General features: G+C 43.8%; 1 protein-coding gene across 1 annotated transcript in view; it reads right to left on the reverse strand.

Annotated features, from left to right (window-relative positions):
• Positions 1 to 16,936, reverse strand: part of NYAP2 (neuronal tyrosine-phosphorylated phosphoinositide-3-kinase adaptor 2) — a 200,477-nt gene that overhangs the window by 65,610 nt on the left and 117,931 nt on the right. The window contains exon 3 of the mRNA XM_037139116.2: positions 6,995 to 8,086. Coding sequence (XP_036995011.2) covers positions 6,995 to 8,086 — 1,092 coding nt within the window. The remainder of the gene's footprint in view (positions 1 to 6,994; positions 8,087 to 16,936) is intronic.

Below are 16,936 nucleotides of genomic sequence, written 5' to 3' on the forward strand. Positions count from 1 at the left end.
CCCCTGAGGTAGGGTCATGTAGTTGGTAGGTCAGTAGTGAAATCTCAGAGAACACAGAAATGCACACGTGTCCTTAAGTTAGGCCCAGAGCCACAGAGGTGAGCACTCGGTCTCTTTGCCAGGTCATTTAGATGAGTCCACAGCCCAGCGGGCAGAACACATGCCATCAGGAGCAGCCTAGAGTCCTGGGCTTACAGAAGAGCCCAGGGCAGTGACTAGGATATTCCAGAGTGAATTGGGGAGGATGCTGAAAAATTTTCCACCCCTTTCCTAAATTGTTGACAATCAATACATGGTCCAGGCCATTTAGGGACAAATTCAGCTTTCTCTTATTAACAGATAGTCAGAGGAATGGTAAGCCTATGAGTCATTAGAGTTTCGATGATAACTACTACGTGTTAATGGCAATAAGGAAGAGAAAAAAGTAGGGGAAATTAGCCAAGTGTAGATAAAATATCATTAAGACCAGAAACTGTGATGCTAAATAAACTGGGTTCAAGTCCCAGACTTACAACCTACATGACTCTGGGTAAGTTGTGCCTCAGTTTCTTCCATTTTCTAAATGACAATGTTACTGTCACTTGCCTTGGAGTAGAGCTACGAGGACTAGATAGATGGAAGATGCTCAGGACAGTGTTTGACACAGAGTAAAAGGCAGTAAAGTAAGGGTGTGCTACGAGGATTATGGAAGCATTTGCAAGGAAAAGGTTGGACACCACACCCCTTCCCCAGGTTCTCAACGCTTGCTTCTTTGATGCATCCCACCCTGGGCTTATTTGGTCTTTATATCATTACTGGTACAAATGATATCATTTTCTAAGAACCATGTCCTTTCATTTCCCCATTAGGATGGTCAGGTCTAGGTCCCAAGACCATTGGCCCAGTCCAGACAGCCAGACCTCCTCATCGCTCTCATAATGACCCCCCCCCCCCGCCCTGTCTTCAGTGTCCCTCAGTGAAGACTCCCATCCTCTTGCCTGGCCTCAGAGTCACAGTGTTCCGTCTGCTCCCCTTCACTGATTCGGTCATGTGACTGGTTGTCCTCTCTAGACAGCACACCCTTGTTCTGAGTCACCGTCCCATCTGGGGACCCCATTCTGCTCTGGCTAGTCTTCCCCCTTAAATGGCCTGGGACCATCTCAGCGGATCTGTGGGGTGAGAACTGTTGCCATCCTGGCTCCCAGGCTCTCCTACCTGTCTGACTAGCAGGGTCAGTCCCTGCCGGAAATGGCCCTTACCAGTCGTTCTCAAATGTAGTCGTTCTCAAATCCCTCTGCTGAGGGACACTGTGACAGGACACGGCACAGGACTGGCATGCCTGTGACAGAGGTCCTAACGAAGAACGAGAATGGACATTATTCACAGATCATCCACCACATGCTCCACTGTTAAACTCTCAAGGCTCCTGGGAGAATCTGCAGGGAGTGAAGTTGTTTCCCCCGTTGACCCATTCAGATGCCCCCAATTGTCTTCTCTGCAAGCTGCCACCCCACCAGTAGCTTCCTTAAGGGAAGGAAAACATTCGTTTCAACCTGTCTGTAGGTTACTTTCTCCCCTCTCTTTCTCTTACACAAATTGTATTTTTGACTGTGTTTGATAAAAACAAAGTTGTAGATTTCTCTTGCCTACAGGTAAATGGCACAGTCCCTGAGTTATTGGTGACAGGAAGCATAAATATCACTAGGGTTGTTACTCAGTAGGCAACAACCCAGGCCCAGTCCCCAGGATTTCTCACAGAATGGTCTGTGCTGAGGCTCAGGAGTCCATATTTGTAACAACACGCAAGTGAGTGTGATGAAGGGAGTGTGTGGATCACTGAGCTTTCAGCGCCTTTTGTCTGCCATGCTTTGAATAATCTAAGGACTTTCTCTGGAGCCTGAGCCCAGCCCCCTGGCCCTGGCCTGGGAGCATCATCTCTTAACTAGGACTTGGCTTTATTTCCCTTCTGAGTACTGGAAGGAGCCTTGCTAAGGCGGAAACCAGTCTGAGACCACAATGTGAGACCCTCAACAGGGAGGCAACCAGCAAACCTAAGGAGAGGAACCTGACAAAGGTGATGTTTAATGGAATCTACAGGCCTTGGTCTTGTCAGGTCTTCTAGAATCCTCCTCATGATATCTTCTGAGATGTGGTCAGGCATTCTGGGTGTAGCTCAAGTCCCAAACGCCTTTAAAGAATCCCAGTGCTCCAGATGTTGGGAATCCAGCCCCCCTCTCCAGCCAGGCGGCTCCAAGTTACCATGTCTATAGAAGTTCTGCCCAAAGTCAACACACTGGCCAGTCAGCAGTCACAGGCCGGGGGCTCACCCAGGCTCCACAGTAAATGAGAGATCTAGAGCTGTGGACTCTATCTCCACCCTTTCCTTTGGTTTCTCTATATAGTTGGCCCTCTGTGTCCACGGGTTCCCCACCCACATATGCAAAAATATTCAGAAAAATATGTTGCTAATGTTTTCTACATAGTTAGGTCTATGATGGTTGTGTCTGTGCTGAAAATGTGCAGCCTTTCATCTTGTCATTATTCCCTCAGCAATATGGTATAACAACTATTTATATAGCATTTATATTGTACAGGGTGGGCAAAAGTCGTTTATAGTTGTGAGTATGCAAAATAGAATTTATTCTTATATTATAATATATTAATTATTATACTATTTTCCTTATGAACAACTGTAAAACCACTTTTGCCCAATGCTGTATTAGGTATTACAAGTGATCTAGAGATGATTTAAAATATGTGGGAGAGTATTCACAGATTATATGTAAAGGCTACACCATTACTGTATAAGGGACTTGTGCATCCTCAGATTTTGATATCAAGGGAAGGCGGTGCCTATTTTTTCCCTACCTACCCTTTCTCAGCCCCTACTTTCACAAGAATGAAAAGGAAGGAAGATAAATTCCTTACTTATTTTGTTTGCAGAATTTTACTGAAAAAGAATATTTTAATAGGCTAAATAATAGGTGTGGGTTCCCCTAAAGTCAAATAACATTCACTCCATGTTTTCCAGGATAGCTCAGTTTGGGGAAAGCTGATATTTCTGGCCATCTCAGATATGAATCCAAGTACCTCATTTAAGAGTTAGTAAAGGGGTGAAAATGGCCTTTGGAAGTAAAGGTCACAAAGGCCTCACACTGAATGTCAAACACTTAAATTAGATGACAGTCTCTTCGGACAAGTTTGGGTATCTGGCGTCTGGGTCCACAGCGGATTCATGGCGTGATGATGCAATGAGGAAAAGCCCAAAAGGAGACTAAGAGGCAGGGAGGGCAGGACAGGTCACACGCATCAATCAATAAAGAGACTGAAAAACAAGGGAGGAGGCAGGAAAACCACAAGAAACAGATGTAAGAATTTTTAAGTGAATTTAAATGATATAGCAGTAGAGGGCTGGTCAGCTTGACCACCTCTAATAGCTCCTGAGGGCACCCTAGCAACATACTAATCAAGCTGTCAATACCTGGTCACTGTTACAAATGACCAGGGGCAGTGATAGTCACTACTGCGTGAGGCCTTCCTGTTCAGATCACCGAGCAAAACACTTTATGTGCACTAGCACATACTAGGCACACATCAAGAATCACAACAGTCTTGTTGTGATTCTTGATGTGTGCCTACTATGTGCTAGGACTCTGAATCATAAAGATGATTGTGTTAGTATATCCTTCTTTTTTCCCTGAAAGTGGGATAATAAACAAATAAATTTCAAAAATTCCTTCCAAAATCATTCCTTTTAAATGTAAATTCTTTTAATATTTCAGTTAGTAAAAGTAAATTGGATCAGTTGTTTTGCCAGCAATGCCTAATATTTTTAGGCATCATTGGATCTCAAGTGACTTAAAAAGTCTTAAACGGGAGTATTTTTTAAAAGGCTGAAAATGAAACTTAACGGCAGGAAACTCTGCATCTCTATCAATGTGGAATGTTGCTGAGAACAAGGAAGCTCTTTGCCAGCTCCGGCTCACCCTGTTTGCTCTTTTCCCGGGACTATACCAAACGAGAGGGCCCACGTCACTTCTTTCTTTTGCTCCTTCTTTAGCGCCATTCATGACCTAGTGTTCTACAAATTCTAATCAAAGGGTATAAAAAATAAAACCAGTAAAAGAAAGATAAAAATTACAGGTAGAAAATGGTCAGTTGAGTCTCCAAATTCACTGCAAAACATGTTTGCACTTCATGTACTTCTCATGTACACACCAAACTTTATAGTAATAAAATACAAGTTAATCACTTCTGATATGCCTCATATCATCCATCTCTCTGCACAAATTTAAAAAATATTAATAACCAATTCAAATCAAAATTATTGCCATTAGAGACTATCAAGTGTCCTCATCTACAGTTAAGCAGTATGACAATGTCCCATCAGCTAGGCAAAAATGCTTCCTAGAACAGTTAATGTAAAGACCATATTTAGAAAATCATAAAGGGAGATAAAATTGATTCAGAGTCTACCCCTATTATCTCATTTTATCTCTTCCTGTTGCTTCATCCCCATCAAGAATTGTAAACTTTTAAGATATGAAATTAAATTAGATGTGGCCTTTATAGCTTACTAAAAGTAAGAGTTGAGGCACAAATTTTATCTGACATAGATTTTTAAAAATTCAAATAGGAGTCCATGTGCTTTAAATTGAACACCAGAAAATTAGCAAAACTGACATTTCCAGTAAAGCCAGAGGGGTATAGAGAATGGAAATACCAGTCTTACTTTTATTCCCAAAGTGTAAAAAAATACCACTGGAGACTCAGGAGTCATGAATATTACACTACTTCATATCACTTATTCTGTCTCTGTGGCATCAGTAGGCATCTGCAGATCCTACCTGGCAAGAGTGAAGGGGACAGTTGCATCACTGAGCATTCTGCAGTGGTCATCATAGGTTAACTCGCAATGATCATCAATTTTAGATCTACTTGTTGGAGTACAGAAAGATTCTGAGAGCCCCTATGATCTTGTTAGCATCTGATAGTGGCTATTTTCTTCCAGAGTCAAAAAGTAAAAAGCATTAGGTTATTTATCTGTGCTATCGGCATTTTCCCTCCTTACCATTTATATAAAATAAAACATTGAAGTTCAAATAACTCAGGGCATGCCCTTTCTCTGAAGAGTTGGTACATGGGAAGAAATTCAATCCTCAGATCCCTAAAAGCTATAAAGAGCCTGGATCCCTTTCCCGCGTCCAAACTTTGTTTCAGAAGCACACAGAGCTCATTTTGGAGTCGAATGGAGAAGTCTGTGACATACAGCACATAGCCCGATTCTAACAGATGGATTTTTCTTGAAATAACTTCATTAGTTAATCATTTCTTCTGCATATACTTTTTCTAGCTAATTGATATAGCTGCCAGCTGGAGCTGGGAAGGATCAAAAGGAATGGGTAGGTACGGAAAAACTCCAACACTTTCACCAAGTCTAGGATGACACATCTCTGAACTTCACCATGACGGATTTGAGAGTACATTTTTTTCTTTAAATGTTTTTTTCCCTACCTTATCTCCCAAATCTTACTGGATCTGTGTTTAAACTGAATGTATCATCTGTAAAAACAAAACTTTACACCTTAATAAATATAGATCTGCTTTTGCCAAATTTGACATCATTGACCAGTGATTTCGTGGGCCCGCTAATCTTCTTCGGTGGATGGTGGGTCGTCCTGTGCACTTCGGACCAGCATCCTTGGCCTCCACACACAGGATTTCAGTTGCGTTCTCTGTTCTGACAGCCACAACTGTCTCCAGACATCGCCAAACATCCCTGGGGGCAAAACTGCCCCAGCTACCCATCGCTGTTCTTATTTTTTAATTCAATTTTTAAATTGAATAACTGGATGTATGCATGTATGGATATATTTAAATCCAGACATGTCTAACATATTACATATTGTTGCCTTTTAGGTAAATCGAATGTGTTTTTTATTTCCTTTGAAGGGGGATTATTTATGCAGTTAATGCTTTCATAAATCTCTCTGGGCAAAAAAATAGACAAGATAAGTGGTTCATAACTACCAATGAATATTAATGATCTAAGGAGTGTCATCATCTTCATCATCAAAATTATTAAGGATTTCTTTTCCTTTAGGGAAGGTCTTTATGTGACTGTATGAATAGATAAATAAGAAAATCCCGTGTTGGGATCATTTGAGATATAAATAATAAATTATCAGCCTGGTTGCCTAAGGCATTTTTAAATAAGGGAAAGCAGTGCCATTTAATGACATGGACATTGAGAAAACTAGATCTGTTTTGACTTTACTACGTATTTCTGGAGTGATTTGGAGCTCACAAAAGGATTAGACATTCAGATACAAACATTTCTTGGTCTTTGAATTTCAGTAATAAATATAATGTTCACTAACTGTTTATCACTTAGTGATTTCCCCCTAGTGTATGTGTGGATGGACCCAGGAAGGGTAAGATGGACCCAGGGAGTAAGAGACTACCTACCACGGCTGCAGAAGAGAAACAATGAACCTATTCTAGTTCAGAGTGAAGGTCAGAATATAACAACATAAAGTATGCAGAAAGTCATTCATTATGTTAAAAAAAAAAGACGAATTCCATCTGAATTGCTATCTTTCCAACAAAGGTTTTCTAAGGTAGCTCAAGCAGGTTTTTAATGTAAGATATATTTAACAGTGATCAATCCCATGTTTGAATGTATAGTTTCTCCCTCCAAATCAAGACCATTACCTAAAATTCTAAGCATTTGTTTTCTTAGTTAGACTTTCCCGTGCTACTTCAAGAACTTAGACTTTCCATTTTATTTTTTTAAAAAATCATTCTTCATTTTAAATGCAGAGGTTATACGGTGCAGATTTTCACTCTTAGTTTTAGATCACACTCTTTACTTTAGCACAGCAGAAGAAAAAGAACACCTTCTGAGATTTCAACTAAATGGACTAACGCCTACGTGCGTTATGAGTGCTTAAGAGCTTCGTGCGATTTTAAGCCCCACGGGCACCCGCTGGGCCCACGACACCTGCACACTTACTCTCTGCGGGTTCCTTAGACCTGCGGCCGCTGGAGGACTTCCTCAGCAGGCTCCGTCCCGAGGTAAAGAGGCTGGTTAGTTCTTCCAAAGGACTCGTGGGCGTCCTGGACCGCGAGCCGCCGGGAGCCGACCCGTAGGTGTTGACCGAGGCATTGACCATCTTGCTCCCATCCTGCGACACTGGCCTGGTGGCCGAATGAGGCACCGATGGCGAGCTCCTTGAGAGGCTGCCAGAATGCACGGCGTCGTAGGGGGGCGGCCGTTTGAGGCTGAGCGGGGTGAGGGACCTGCCCATGCTGACAGGTGACGGGGAGGCCGAGTGGCTCTTCGGGTAGCCGTGCGGGGACTGCGTTCGGTACAAGGTGGACGGCGGGGGCGGGGACGAGGAGAGGGCGGCCGCAGCGGCCGCGGGCCCCAGGGCCCCGCTCTGGTCCTTGTCCAGCTTCGGGTGGCTTGAGGTGTGCGGGGGCAGCGAGGAGGGCGACGCTCCGGCCTGTTTCAGGTAGGACACGTTTTCCAGCACGGGGAGCTTGGTGACCTCCAGCGGGGTCAGCGGGGACTCGTCGGAATTGGGGGAGCACTGCACGGGGGCAGGCGGGAACACCAGCAGGGGGGGCCTGTGCGAAAGCAGGTTGGGAAAGGGCGGGGGGATGTCACAGAGCAAACCCTTTGGAGTACATGGCACGGAGGACTTGGCCAAGTCCAAGTCGGGCACCGTGGGAGTAGCACACTGCGAAGAACAACTGTGATGGTCAAGGTCGCACTTGGAGTCTTGGGCCAAGTCGTCAAAAATGGGGTATTTCATTTCCTCATAGACGGCCTCACTCTGGTCGTCGTCCTCTCTCCTGAAGTCTCGCAGGATGTTCCCCACCATCTCGATGTACACGGGCTCCTCCTCCTCGGGGTCCCCCGCGGGACTGCTCACCTGGGAGAGGGAGGGGTCGCGCGTGAGCGACGTCCTCCTGGGCGCGTGCTTTTTCAGGTAGGTTTCATCGAAAGACGTGCTGAGCTGCGTGTTCGGGTTCCGTTTGGGTTTGGGAGGTGGAATCTTCTTTGTATATTCCTCACTGTTGGGTCTTGGTTTGGCTGAAACTAAAAGAAAGAGGAAAAGAAAGTAAAATCGATGAAGACAATGATAACATTTTCAAAAATGATTTGCCCTTGCATGTACTATGGTACATTTTTGATGGGAGGGATAGTCTGCTTTATTCCTGGCTGGAGGTTTAGACTAAAATTCAACAAAAGTTGATTATTTCTCATTCTTAGAAAAACCTGATGAGAGAACAATAGTAATTTTTATCTCAAGCTAATGTTAATAATCCAGCACTGATACATACATTAAAACCGGGACCATATGTCCTTTAGTCTAAATTTTTAAATAGAAACTTTCAGAGCAACATGTTGGATTAAAAAATTACAAATTCCATAGAAATTAATCTCCATGATGTAACAGAGAAACTCAGGGGGAAAAATCTAGAGTTTCTGTTAGCACAAATGGTCACAAAGGGTACCACGGGTTCTGAGTCCTTTGAATGATGTGGCTATTGTCCGTAATCACACCTTGCTTTCATTTCAGATAAAAATGCCTCGGCCTGCTAGACTTAACCTCTGCCTTGGTCCAAGATAAGTAACTTCTATAGAGGTGCGCCTGCAACTTCAGGGGAAATGGAGGTGAAAATCTCACGAGTCCAGACAAGTTAGTCTCCAAATCTTCAGGTGTTTGTTGACCAGGGTGAATTTGTTGCTGTTCATACGATTTCTTATGATCTCCCACATGCTGTCTTGGAGTGAATTTATTGGATACGTGGCCCCGACATGTAAGAACCCCACTGGGAGTTTTTCCAGGGAACAATCCACAGGGTGACACGCAAGCTTCAGGGATGATTTCTGGACACTCCCAGCTCTAGGGGGCCTCTGCATCGCACAGCCTGCTGGAAGTGCGCTCCCCCACCACCCTAGTCCCTGGGACGGAACCGCAGCTTCTGACACCTGCGGTGGGGTGGAACAGGCTAGCAACACGGCTGGGACTGGAATTAATTGTTTAGCACACAGGGAAGGTACTGAAGTCTTGTTATTATCTCATTATCTCATTGTGTTGATATATGATTACAGTGATTATCATTATTATGCAATGTGGCAGAATGTAGTTGCTGGTGGTAAACGGTAGTGTATAATGAAAGTTGACAATATAGCTTCTAGGTGTAAAACCATGAGAAAATAATAGGCTTCTCTACAATTTGCAGCCTCAAGGGAGGAGGGTGTCAAGGCACAAACCGGGAAACACCTGAAATCGCCTTTGTTTTTACCAACCAGCATATTTAAGACACAGGAACTTAACATAGGAGACGCAAAGATTAGTTAGGCAGCTGCTTTATGCATCAGCCACGCCTTCAGAGAAATGGAACCAATCAAGTATTCTAGAAGTGGCTGTGCCTCTCACTTTTCTAGGTCATACCTGCCTTCAAATATTCCATTCTGTTGCGCCCATGATGTTAATTCTACTTACTATATCCAATAGTTTTTTGAACTGAAGGTAAAGTATCTAGCCAGGGGTGTCAAACTCATTTTTACCAGCAGCCACATAAGTCTCGTAGTTGCCTTCAAGGGGCCGAATATAACGTTAGGATTGTATAAATGTACCTACTCCTTAACAGTTAAGCGAGAGCTCAGCGCTGCCGCCGGGTAGAAACAAGGTGCCGGGCCAGATAAAACAAGGTGGAGGCCGGATTCGGCCCATGGGCCTGGTGTTTGCCACCTCTAATCTAGACTTTTCCTTTAACTCAGAAAAATTAGATATCATTTTCCAGCGGGTATAGCAGTGGGTGCTTTTAGTTCCAAAAGTGAAAAGTCTAAGGACACAATGGAGTGAAAAATACCCAAAGAATTCTTTAGGAGGGACCCAAAGTGACCAATAGCTCTTCTGTATCTTCTACTAGTTTTATTTTTTGTTTTTGAAATCTACTGTATATATTAATTTTCACAATTTAAATGTCACCAGGTTATATACAAAAGTCCGAGCCCCAAGAAAGTAAAATTTCACATCCTCGAACAAGGTTGACTTCATTCTGGAGGCACTTTGAAACACTCAAGCCCAAGAAGAACAGATGCCCACCCAGACTGTTCTTCTGAGGCTTGTTTCCTGATCCTCTATCTCAGGGCATTAATCTAAACTGAGTAACTTATGCTCTGAAAAAGTCTTTGCCTCTGACTCTTGGGTTCTAGGGATCTAGTGGAGTGGCATTGGGGGCGTCCGCAGAGGAAGGGAGACTGGATAGCGAGGTGCTCTGTGAATGGAGGGCTAACCGAAAGCCAGGAATTGACATGTGTCCCTGTGACGGATAACTCCATCGTATGGACACGATCATACTCTGAATAAGGATTTTTTGTTTGCCTCCCTCCTAAACTATTCACTTCTGCTTTCTTTGACCCTTCGCTAAAGGCAGACATTCCACATTAGACACGGGTACTTGCATGGAGAGAAATAGGACAGGCAGGATTCAAGCACCTACTGATCCCAAGCCTAGGGCACAGCAATGCACTGAGAGGCCAGAGCCCAGATTCTCAGGAGGTGTGGGGGTCAGTGGCAGAGCTGGAGTGACATGGTGCCCGGTAAAACAGCAGCCTCACGAACAACCCTGGAGCCAGTATCCTTCTTCCCACATGGGTGAGAAGGTGGCCTTTGGTATGAGCAAGACCAATGCTTGGGTTGCATTCAAAATGTCAGTGAATTACATTCATTTTGTTTCCTAAACAGAACAGAAAAAAAATGAAATAAAGACTTTTGCTATTTATAAAATGATTGAAGAAAGAGAAGGTTCTGTTCTAGAACACACTATAGTTAGAAGTAAGGTGAAACAGAAGAAATTTAGAGAATCCATTTGTACTGTGAGAATAACTTCAACCCCAAACCAAGTGCAGATACTGTCTGACAAAGGAGAATAAAATAAAATATGTATCTCTTTTGGTGACACTGAGATATTCAGAACTGACAATTGCAATGGACTGAATCATGCTTGCCCAAGTTCAAGTTGAAGTTCTAACTCTCAATGATACGGTACTTGGAGCTGGGATCTTTGGGAGATAATAAGGTTTAGATGAGGTCATAGGGGTTGAGCTCTCATAAAGGATGGGATCAGGGCCCTTCTAAGAAAAGACAGCAGAGAGTGTGCTTGTTCTCTCATTCTCTCCACCATGCGAGGGCATAGCAAGAAGGTGGCCATCTACAAGCCAGGAAGAGAGCGTTCACCAGAGACCAACCAGACTGCTACCTTGATCTTGCATGTCTAGCCTGAAAACTTGTAAAATAAATTTCTGTTGTTTACGCCACCCAGTCTTGGGTAGTTTGTTATGGCAGCTCAAGCTGACTTAGATAACTGTATATTTATTAAGCCCTACATTAAGACCCTGCTCAGCTGAGTGTTGAGCACACATTTTAATTTCTCCCTTGGAACTGGAGTGCTTTAACCAGCTGTGTTATTTGAAGAATTAATACAACTGTTTCTCAGTCCTTTAAATACAGTTCTTTTCCTGCTCCTGCCCTATACCTTCTCACCCCCGAAACCTGGCCACTGAGAGCACATTACAGCTGAAGAAGAGACACTATTAGCAGGTGAGAACCCCCCGCACCACAGGACCTGTCGTTAAGCTCTTCTCAGTCTGGCTCAGCGACCTCTGACTTGGGTCAATGCATTTGCCTTGTGACTCCAACCCATTTTCTGGATGCCTTTTGCTTGCTGTTGCCATTTACTTTAGCATTTTGACTCCTTGCTCCACTCTGTTCTGCTGCCCACCAGCTGAGGCGACTCTCCAGCCATCCTTGCCCAGGAAACACGGACTTCATTACGTGGGACAGATTCTTCCCTCTCCTCTGCCCTGTGTGTTGAAAAGTGCCTAATGTGGGCAGACCCATGCAATTCAAGCACATTTTGTTTCCTCGTCTCTCCCTGTATATTGAACCAAGTTTAAAATGAGAGTATTGAAGCTTTTGAAAAGTAGAGTATTAAGTAAACTACATATGACTGGGATGAATCAACAGATTCATTCCTTTAATAGCGAGACACTTTTTTTCCTCCAGGCATTATCTGCTCACCAGTCCATACCCCCTTTCAGCTGCAGGCCTGTCTCTGGAATATCAGAGGAGGGTGCAATTTCTTTTCTAACAAACTGCTTTTTCTCTCCATTGATCATTTGTGATCTGCTTTTACCCTAGTCCAAGTACTGAATAAATAATTTAGGGAAACAAATAAAATTCGTTTCCACTGTCATATGCTTTTTCTTTTAAATTGTACCCATGTAAGGCAAAGTCTGAAATTTTAAGCAGCGTTGTCACATAATTAATTGTACTTTACCCTCACTCCAGGGAATTCCGAATTGAAGAAAAATTCATGCTTTTTAAGCCATTTCTTTGGAAGGTACTTAAAAGTAGTTTTGTTATATATACACATGGGCCCTGAAATACTACTCATGAAAGACAACAAAAATTGCATTGCAAGTTTTAACAGTCAACCATAATATAAAGGCGATTTTTATTGCTATTAAATGAACTTCAAATTATTTCTAATAGGTCCAGAGACAGAAGCAATAATTCCTCTTTAGCTGCAGAACACAAATTTCAATGCTTAAAATAGTCCATGACAGTAGCACCAAGTAAGCAGAAAGTGGCATTTTTGAAATGAGGTGTCGGAACGAAGGCTGGACATGGCTGTCGGGCAGGCCCAGATCATGCGCCCTCCACAGTTGATCTGGGAGACCCACTATCTCCCTGCTTTCTGAGATAACTTTTTTCTTATTTAAAAAGAAGTGTAATTCAAAATCAGGCTGTCGCATCTGTGGGTGTTCTTGACCCAAGATGCGTTAAAAGAGATACAACACGGGTCAGTATTTCCTCTCCTAGAAAGTCTCTGGTCACAGAATCCCAGAATTTGAAGGGTCTTTCGGAGATTATCGAATCCAAACTCCACATATTACTGAGGAAGAAATGTAAATTCCTTACTACCTTTAACAAATTCTTTAAATCTCACAATTTATTTATTGTGCGTGTTTTTTATTTTTATTGAATGCATTGGCTTGATACTGGTTAATAAAGTTATATAGGTTTCAGGTGTACAATTCTATAACACATCATCTGTATATTATATCCTGTCTTCACCACCCCAGGTGGTCTCCTTCCATCAATATTCACCCCCCATTTGCCCTTTTCTTCCTCTTTTCCCCTCTGATAATCACCATACTGTTGTCTGTGTATGAATCCTTTTTGTTTTGTTTTGTTTAATCCCTTCGCCTTTTTCACCCAGTCCCCAGTCCCCTCCCCAACCTGTTATACCTTTTCAAACAAAGGGAAAAGCTGTGTTGCATTGTTTTGATCTCCTTATATTGGGTATGGCATACAGCGTTATTTTAGGTCTTTTTCGCCTGGGCTATCCTGGTGGCACCATAACTTTAACTAAGCTCCAGTTAGAAAGGCACCTGTAAACAGGTGATTCAGATCAGGAAATAGGAGTCCAGTGAGGGGAAGCAAGGTCCACACTGTGTGATACTAGCGCTGGCTGACTCTAGAAGGTGAGAGACGCATTTGTCACCTTCCGCAGAGCTGTGCTCACAATAACTCTCTTTTCGCAACTCACGATTCTAAGGGTTTGAGGGATATTTTTATTTTCACAGTCACAAGCCCCACAATACCATCTGCGAATAATTCTTTTTTTTCTTTCTTTCTTTTCCTTTTTTTTAAGAAGGTGTTTGTAAAGGGATGGAAGTTGCAAATGCCCTTGGTCGGTTACAGGAAAACCAAGGAAGCAGGGTAATTGGACTTTCAGTTGTAGGACTAGTGATTTTCTCCTGGATCCAGTAACAATGGGGAACTTATATCAACGCTCAGATGGAAACAAGCTAAGAGGGAATGGGGTCACCAGTGTGGCTTTGCAGTCCAGTGGGACTGAACAAGTTTTGGCTTCATCTAGGAGACGTGATTACGTCCTCTCTGCCCCAGCCAAGCTGCATAACTTTTGGCAAATTACTTGGAGTACACTTTTATTGATACTCACTTTTGTCGTATAGACAGTAAGGGACCTTAATCAGAACTACTGGGTTTTTTTCAATTACTCATCTCTTTAGTTATAAGATAAAATTAGAGTTTTATAACCAACATTTAAAAAATAAACTGCTAGAGTAGATTAGAAAAATTTGAGTGTGATAGGGTTAACATGTCGCTTCTTGAAATAATATTTATTTATACATATATAATATTTCCTAGGTGTCACATGTCTCTTATTACAGGTTATGACGAGGAAGGTTTGAACAATCCTAAAGCAGAAACTCTGTGGGTGAGAGTCTTCGGCAAGGGCTCCATCCATCCTTCCCCTGCCTGTCTGTGCAGACTGGTCCATATGTCCCTCAAGGGGTAGAGTCTACTCCTTCTCCTTCTACAGCTTTCTCCTTCTCTCAAAGGAGGCCAGGCACCACGAAAGTCTGACTACTCTGAGATCAGTCACCATGCTGTGAGGAAGCCCCAAATAAGTATGGGGAAAAACCGCCCCCAATCAGTAATAAAAATGAAACCACAGCCATCTGGCCCCACTCAAGCTGACACAGTGACTCTCCAGCTGTTTGAGCCATCTCGGGTGGCAGCGCAGGCACTTTTGACCAGTGACATGGTGTCCCCACCACACCCTACCAAGTCCCTAACCCACAGAATCAGGAACAAATATGGTCCCTGCTTTTATGTCTCTAAATTTGAGGGAGCTTGTGATGCATATGCTCGCACCTGAAACTCGTGGCGGCAGGCCCGTGCTACTGTAACAGAAACCTTAAACTTGGGCATTGGCTTTGGGACAGGGTGGTGGCAGAGGCCTGAGGATGGTGAGGAGACTGTTGGGAGGTTGAAAATGGTGAGGAAATGACACAGGGTGCAGCCGGGGGGAGGGGGGGCAGAAAGATTTGGAATGGTGTCCAGAATTCAAAGTGTATAGGAATATTGGCGAGACATATAAGATGTCCTCACCGCCCACCCCCAGGGGGAAGGGACAATGGAGCAGGGACATTGAGAACTGTTCTGCATAGCAATAGTTTTGCAGCTAACCTCTGGAATGATTATTTAACATATCTATAACCTTTAACTGGTTTCATAGATACGTTAAATGGTTGTGGCCAAGTTTGGAGCCAGGGAGAAGGGTGTGGCTAGGGACTCAGGATGTAACGAGGGACTGCGCCCCTGAGTGAGAAGGCCTGTGAGAGAGCTTGGAAAAGACTGGCTCCAGGACATGAGGGGTCCCCGCTTGGCCAGATGAAGAGAGAGCCACACGGTTTCAGCAGAGTGAGGACCCCCTCTTGGTGAGGTGAAAGAGGGAGCCACGTGGTTTTGGCAGAGTGCGGACTCCCTCTTTCCCAGGTGAAAGGGAAAAACCACGCAGCTTTGCCAGAATGGAGATCCCTGCAGCCAGATGAAGAAGAAAGCCACATGCTTTTGGTGGAGTGCGGACCCCTGCAGCTTTGGTAGAAGAGGACCACAGGGCTTTGGGGTGCCCCCTTTGGCCGCGTGGCCTGGAAAGCAGGAGAGACTTTGACTAGAACTTGGTAGAAAGAACTCTTGCCAGTGGACCGTGAGAAGGTGCCACATGACTGGATTAGCTTGAGAGATCCTGCCTACAGGGTGATACAGCTGGTGATGCCAGCGGCCTGAAACACAGATGTGCGTTCTTTTCCTGATTTACGGTACCCAGAGTGGGGACAGTGGGAGTAATGTGGGAAGCTTTGGAAAAGCCTTTGTTCACCCAAAACCCCAGTCACTCTGGGAGAGTGATGGGGCCATCTGGGAAAAGCAAATAGCCAGATAGTCAGTAGGACTGGGACTAGCACCCCCGCTGATAGAACCAATTATCACATTCTGTTTCTGTATCCCGCTTTTGTCATGTGGACAGGAAGACCCCTAAGCTATATAACCCCCCAAGAATCCTTTGTTCGGGGCTCAGAATTTGGATACTGATTCCTCTGGGCCCGTGCACATTAAAATAAACCTCGTACTCCAGAAACCCTCGGTGTCTGGTCGCTTCATTTTCCTGCAACAGGAGAAGGGAGCTGTGTGGGTGTAGGCGTATACCCTAAAGGACTTTGATATTTTAGTGGAGGCATTAGGCCTGAATAGCATTAAATAAACATTCTGTTTCCTTTTCACAAATCTCTGGCATTGAGAGATGTCTTTCCAATTGGCGGCGGACAGAAGAGCCCAGTAGATATTAGTATTTTGTCCTTGGGAGGGGCCCCTGTTGTATAGCAGTTTTTGGCATTCCTGGGTGGGCCAAATATTGTATTGCCCCTCCCTTGGACCTCTTGTTTGGTAACAGAAATTGCTATGATTGGAGGCTGAAAACAGGAGAGCTATGTTATACTTGGTTAAAAAAAATGGCAAGACTATTACCTGTGTGATGTACATATTGTAAAATGCAACTAATGAAGTTGCACACCAGACTCAGCAGAGTTCTACAAGAATGTGAACTTATCCACTGACTTCTTTTAGTCAGGTAGGACAAAGAGCTGCAAGAGAAGCTGGGGGAGGGGGCTCAAGGGAGGAACCAACTCTTCAGTTCTCAAGCAAAAATGAAAGGAGATAATTCCAACAAAGGGCTTGCCATGATGCCTTCTCTGAGCAGCTGAAGGTTTTCAAACTAACAAATGGCTACAGGGCAACGGTCAAATCCAGAGCTTTTCCAGTCAAGTGTAATCACAGAGTAATAATCTCTCATAGGGTGGCTATGAGAGACCTTGTTGAGAACTCTGGCTTTTAAAAATCTAATAAATGTTCCATAACCCCTGGATCATAACCCTAGGAGATAGGCCTGACTCAGATCAATTTGTGTTTTTGTCTTCTGTTTAATGAGAGCAGAGTATAATTTGATTCACAGGAAAACCACAAAAATTATAAAGGAGTTTTGCCAACGTTGACTAAAACAG

This window comes from Artibeus jamaicensis, unplaced genomic scaffold (assembly GCF_021234435.1).
Source record: "Artibeus jamaicensis isolate MK-2021 breed Jamaican fruit bat unplaced genomic scaffold, CSHL_Jam_final contig_1015, whole genome shotgun sequence".
In the NCBI taxonomy this organism is placed as follows: domain Eukaryota; kingdom Metazoa; phylum Chordata; class Mammalia; order Chiroptera; family Phyllostomidae; genus Artibeus; species Artibeus jamaicensis.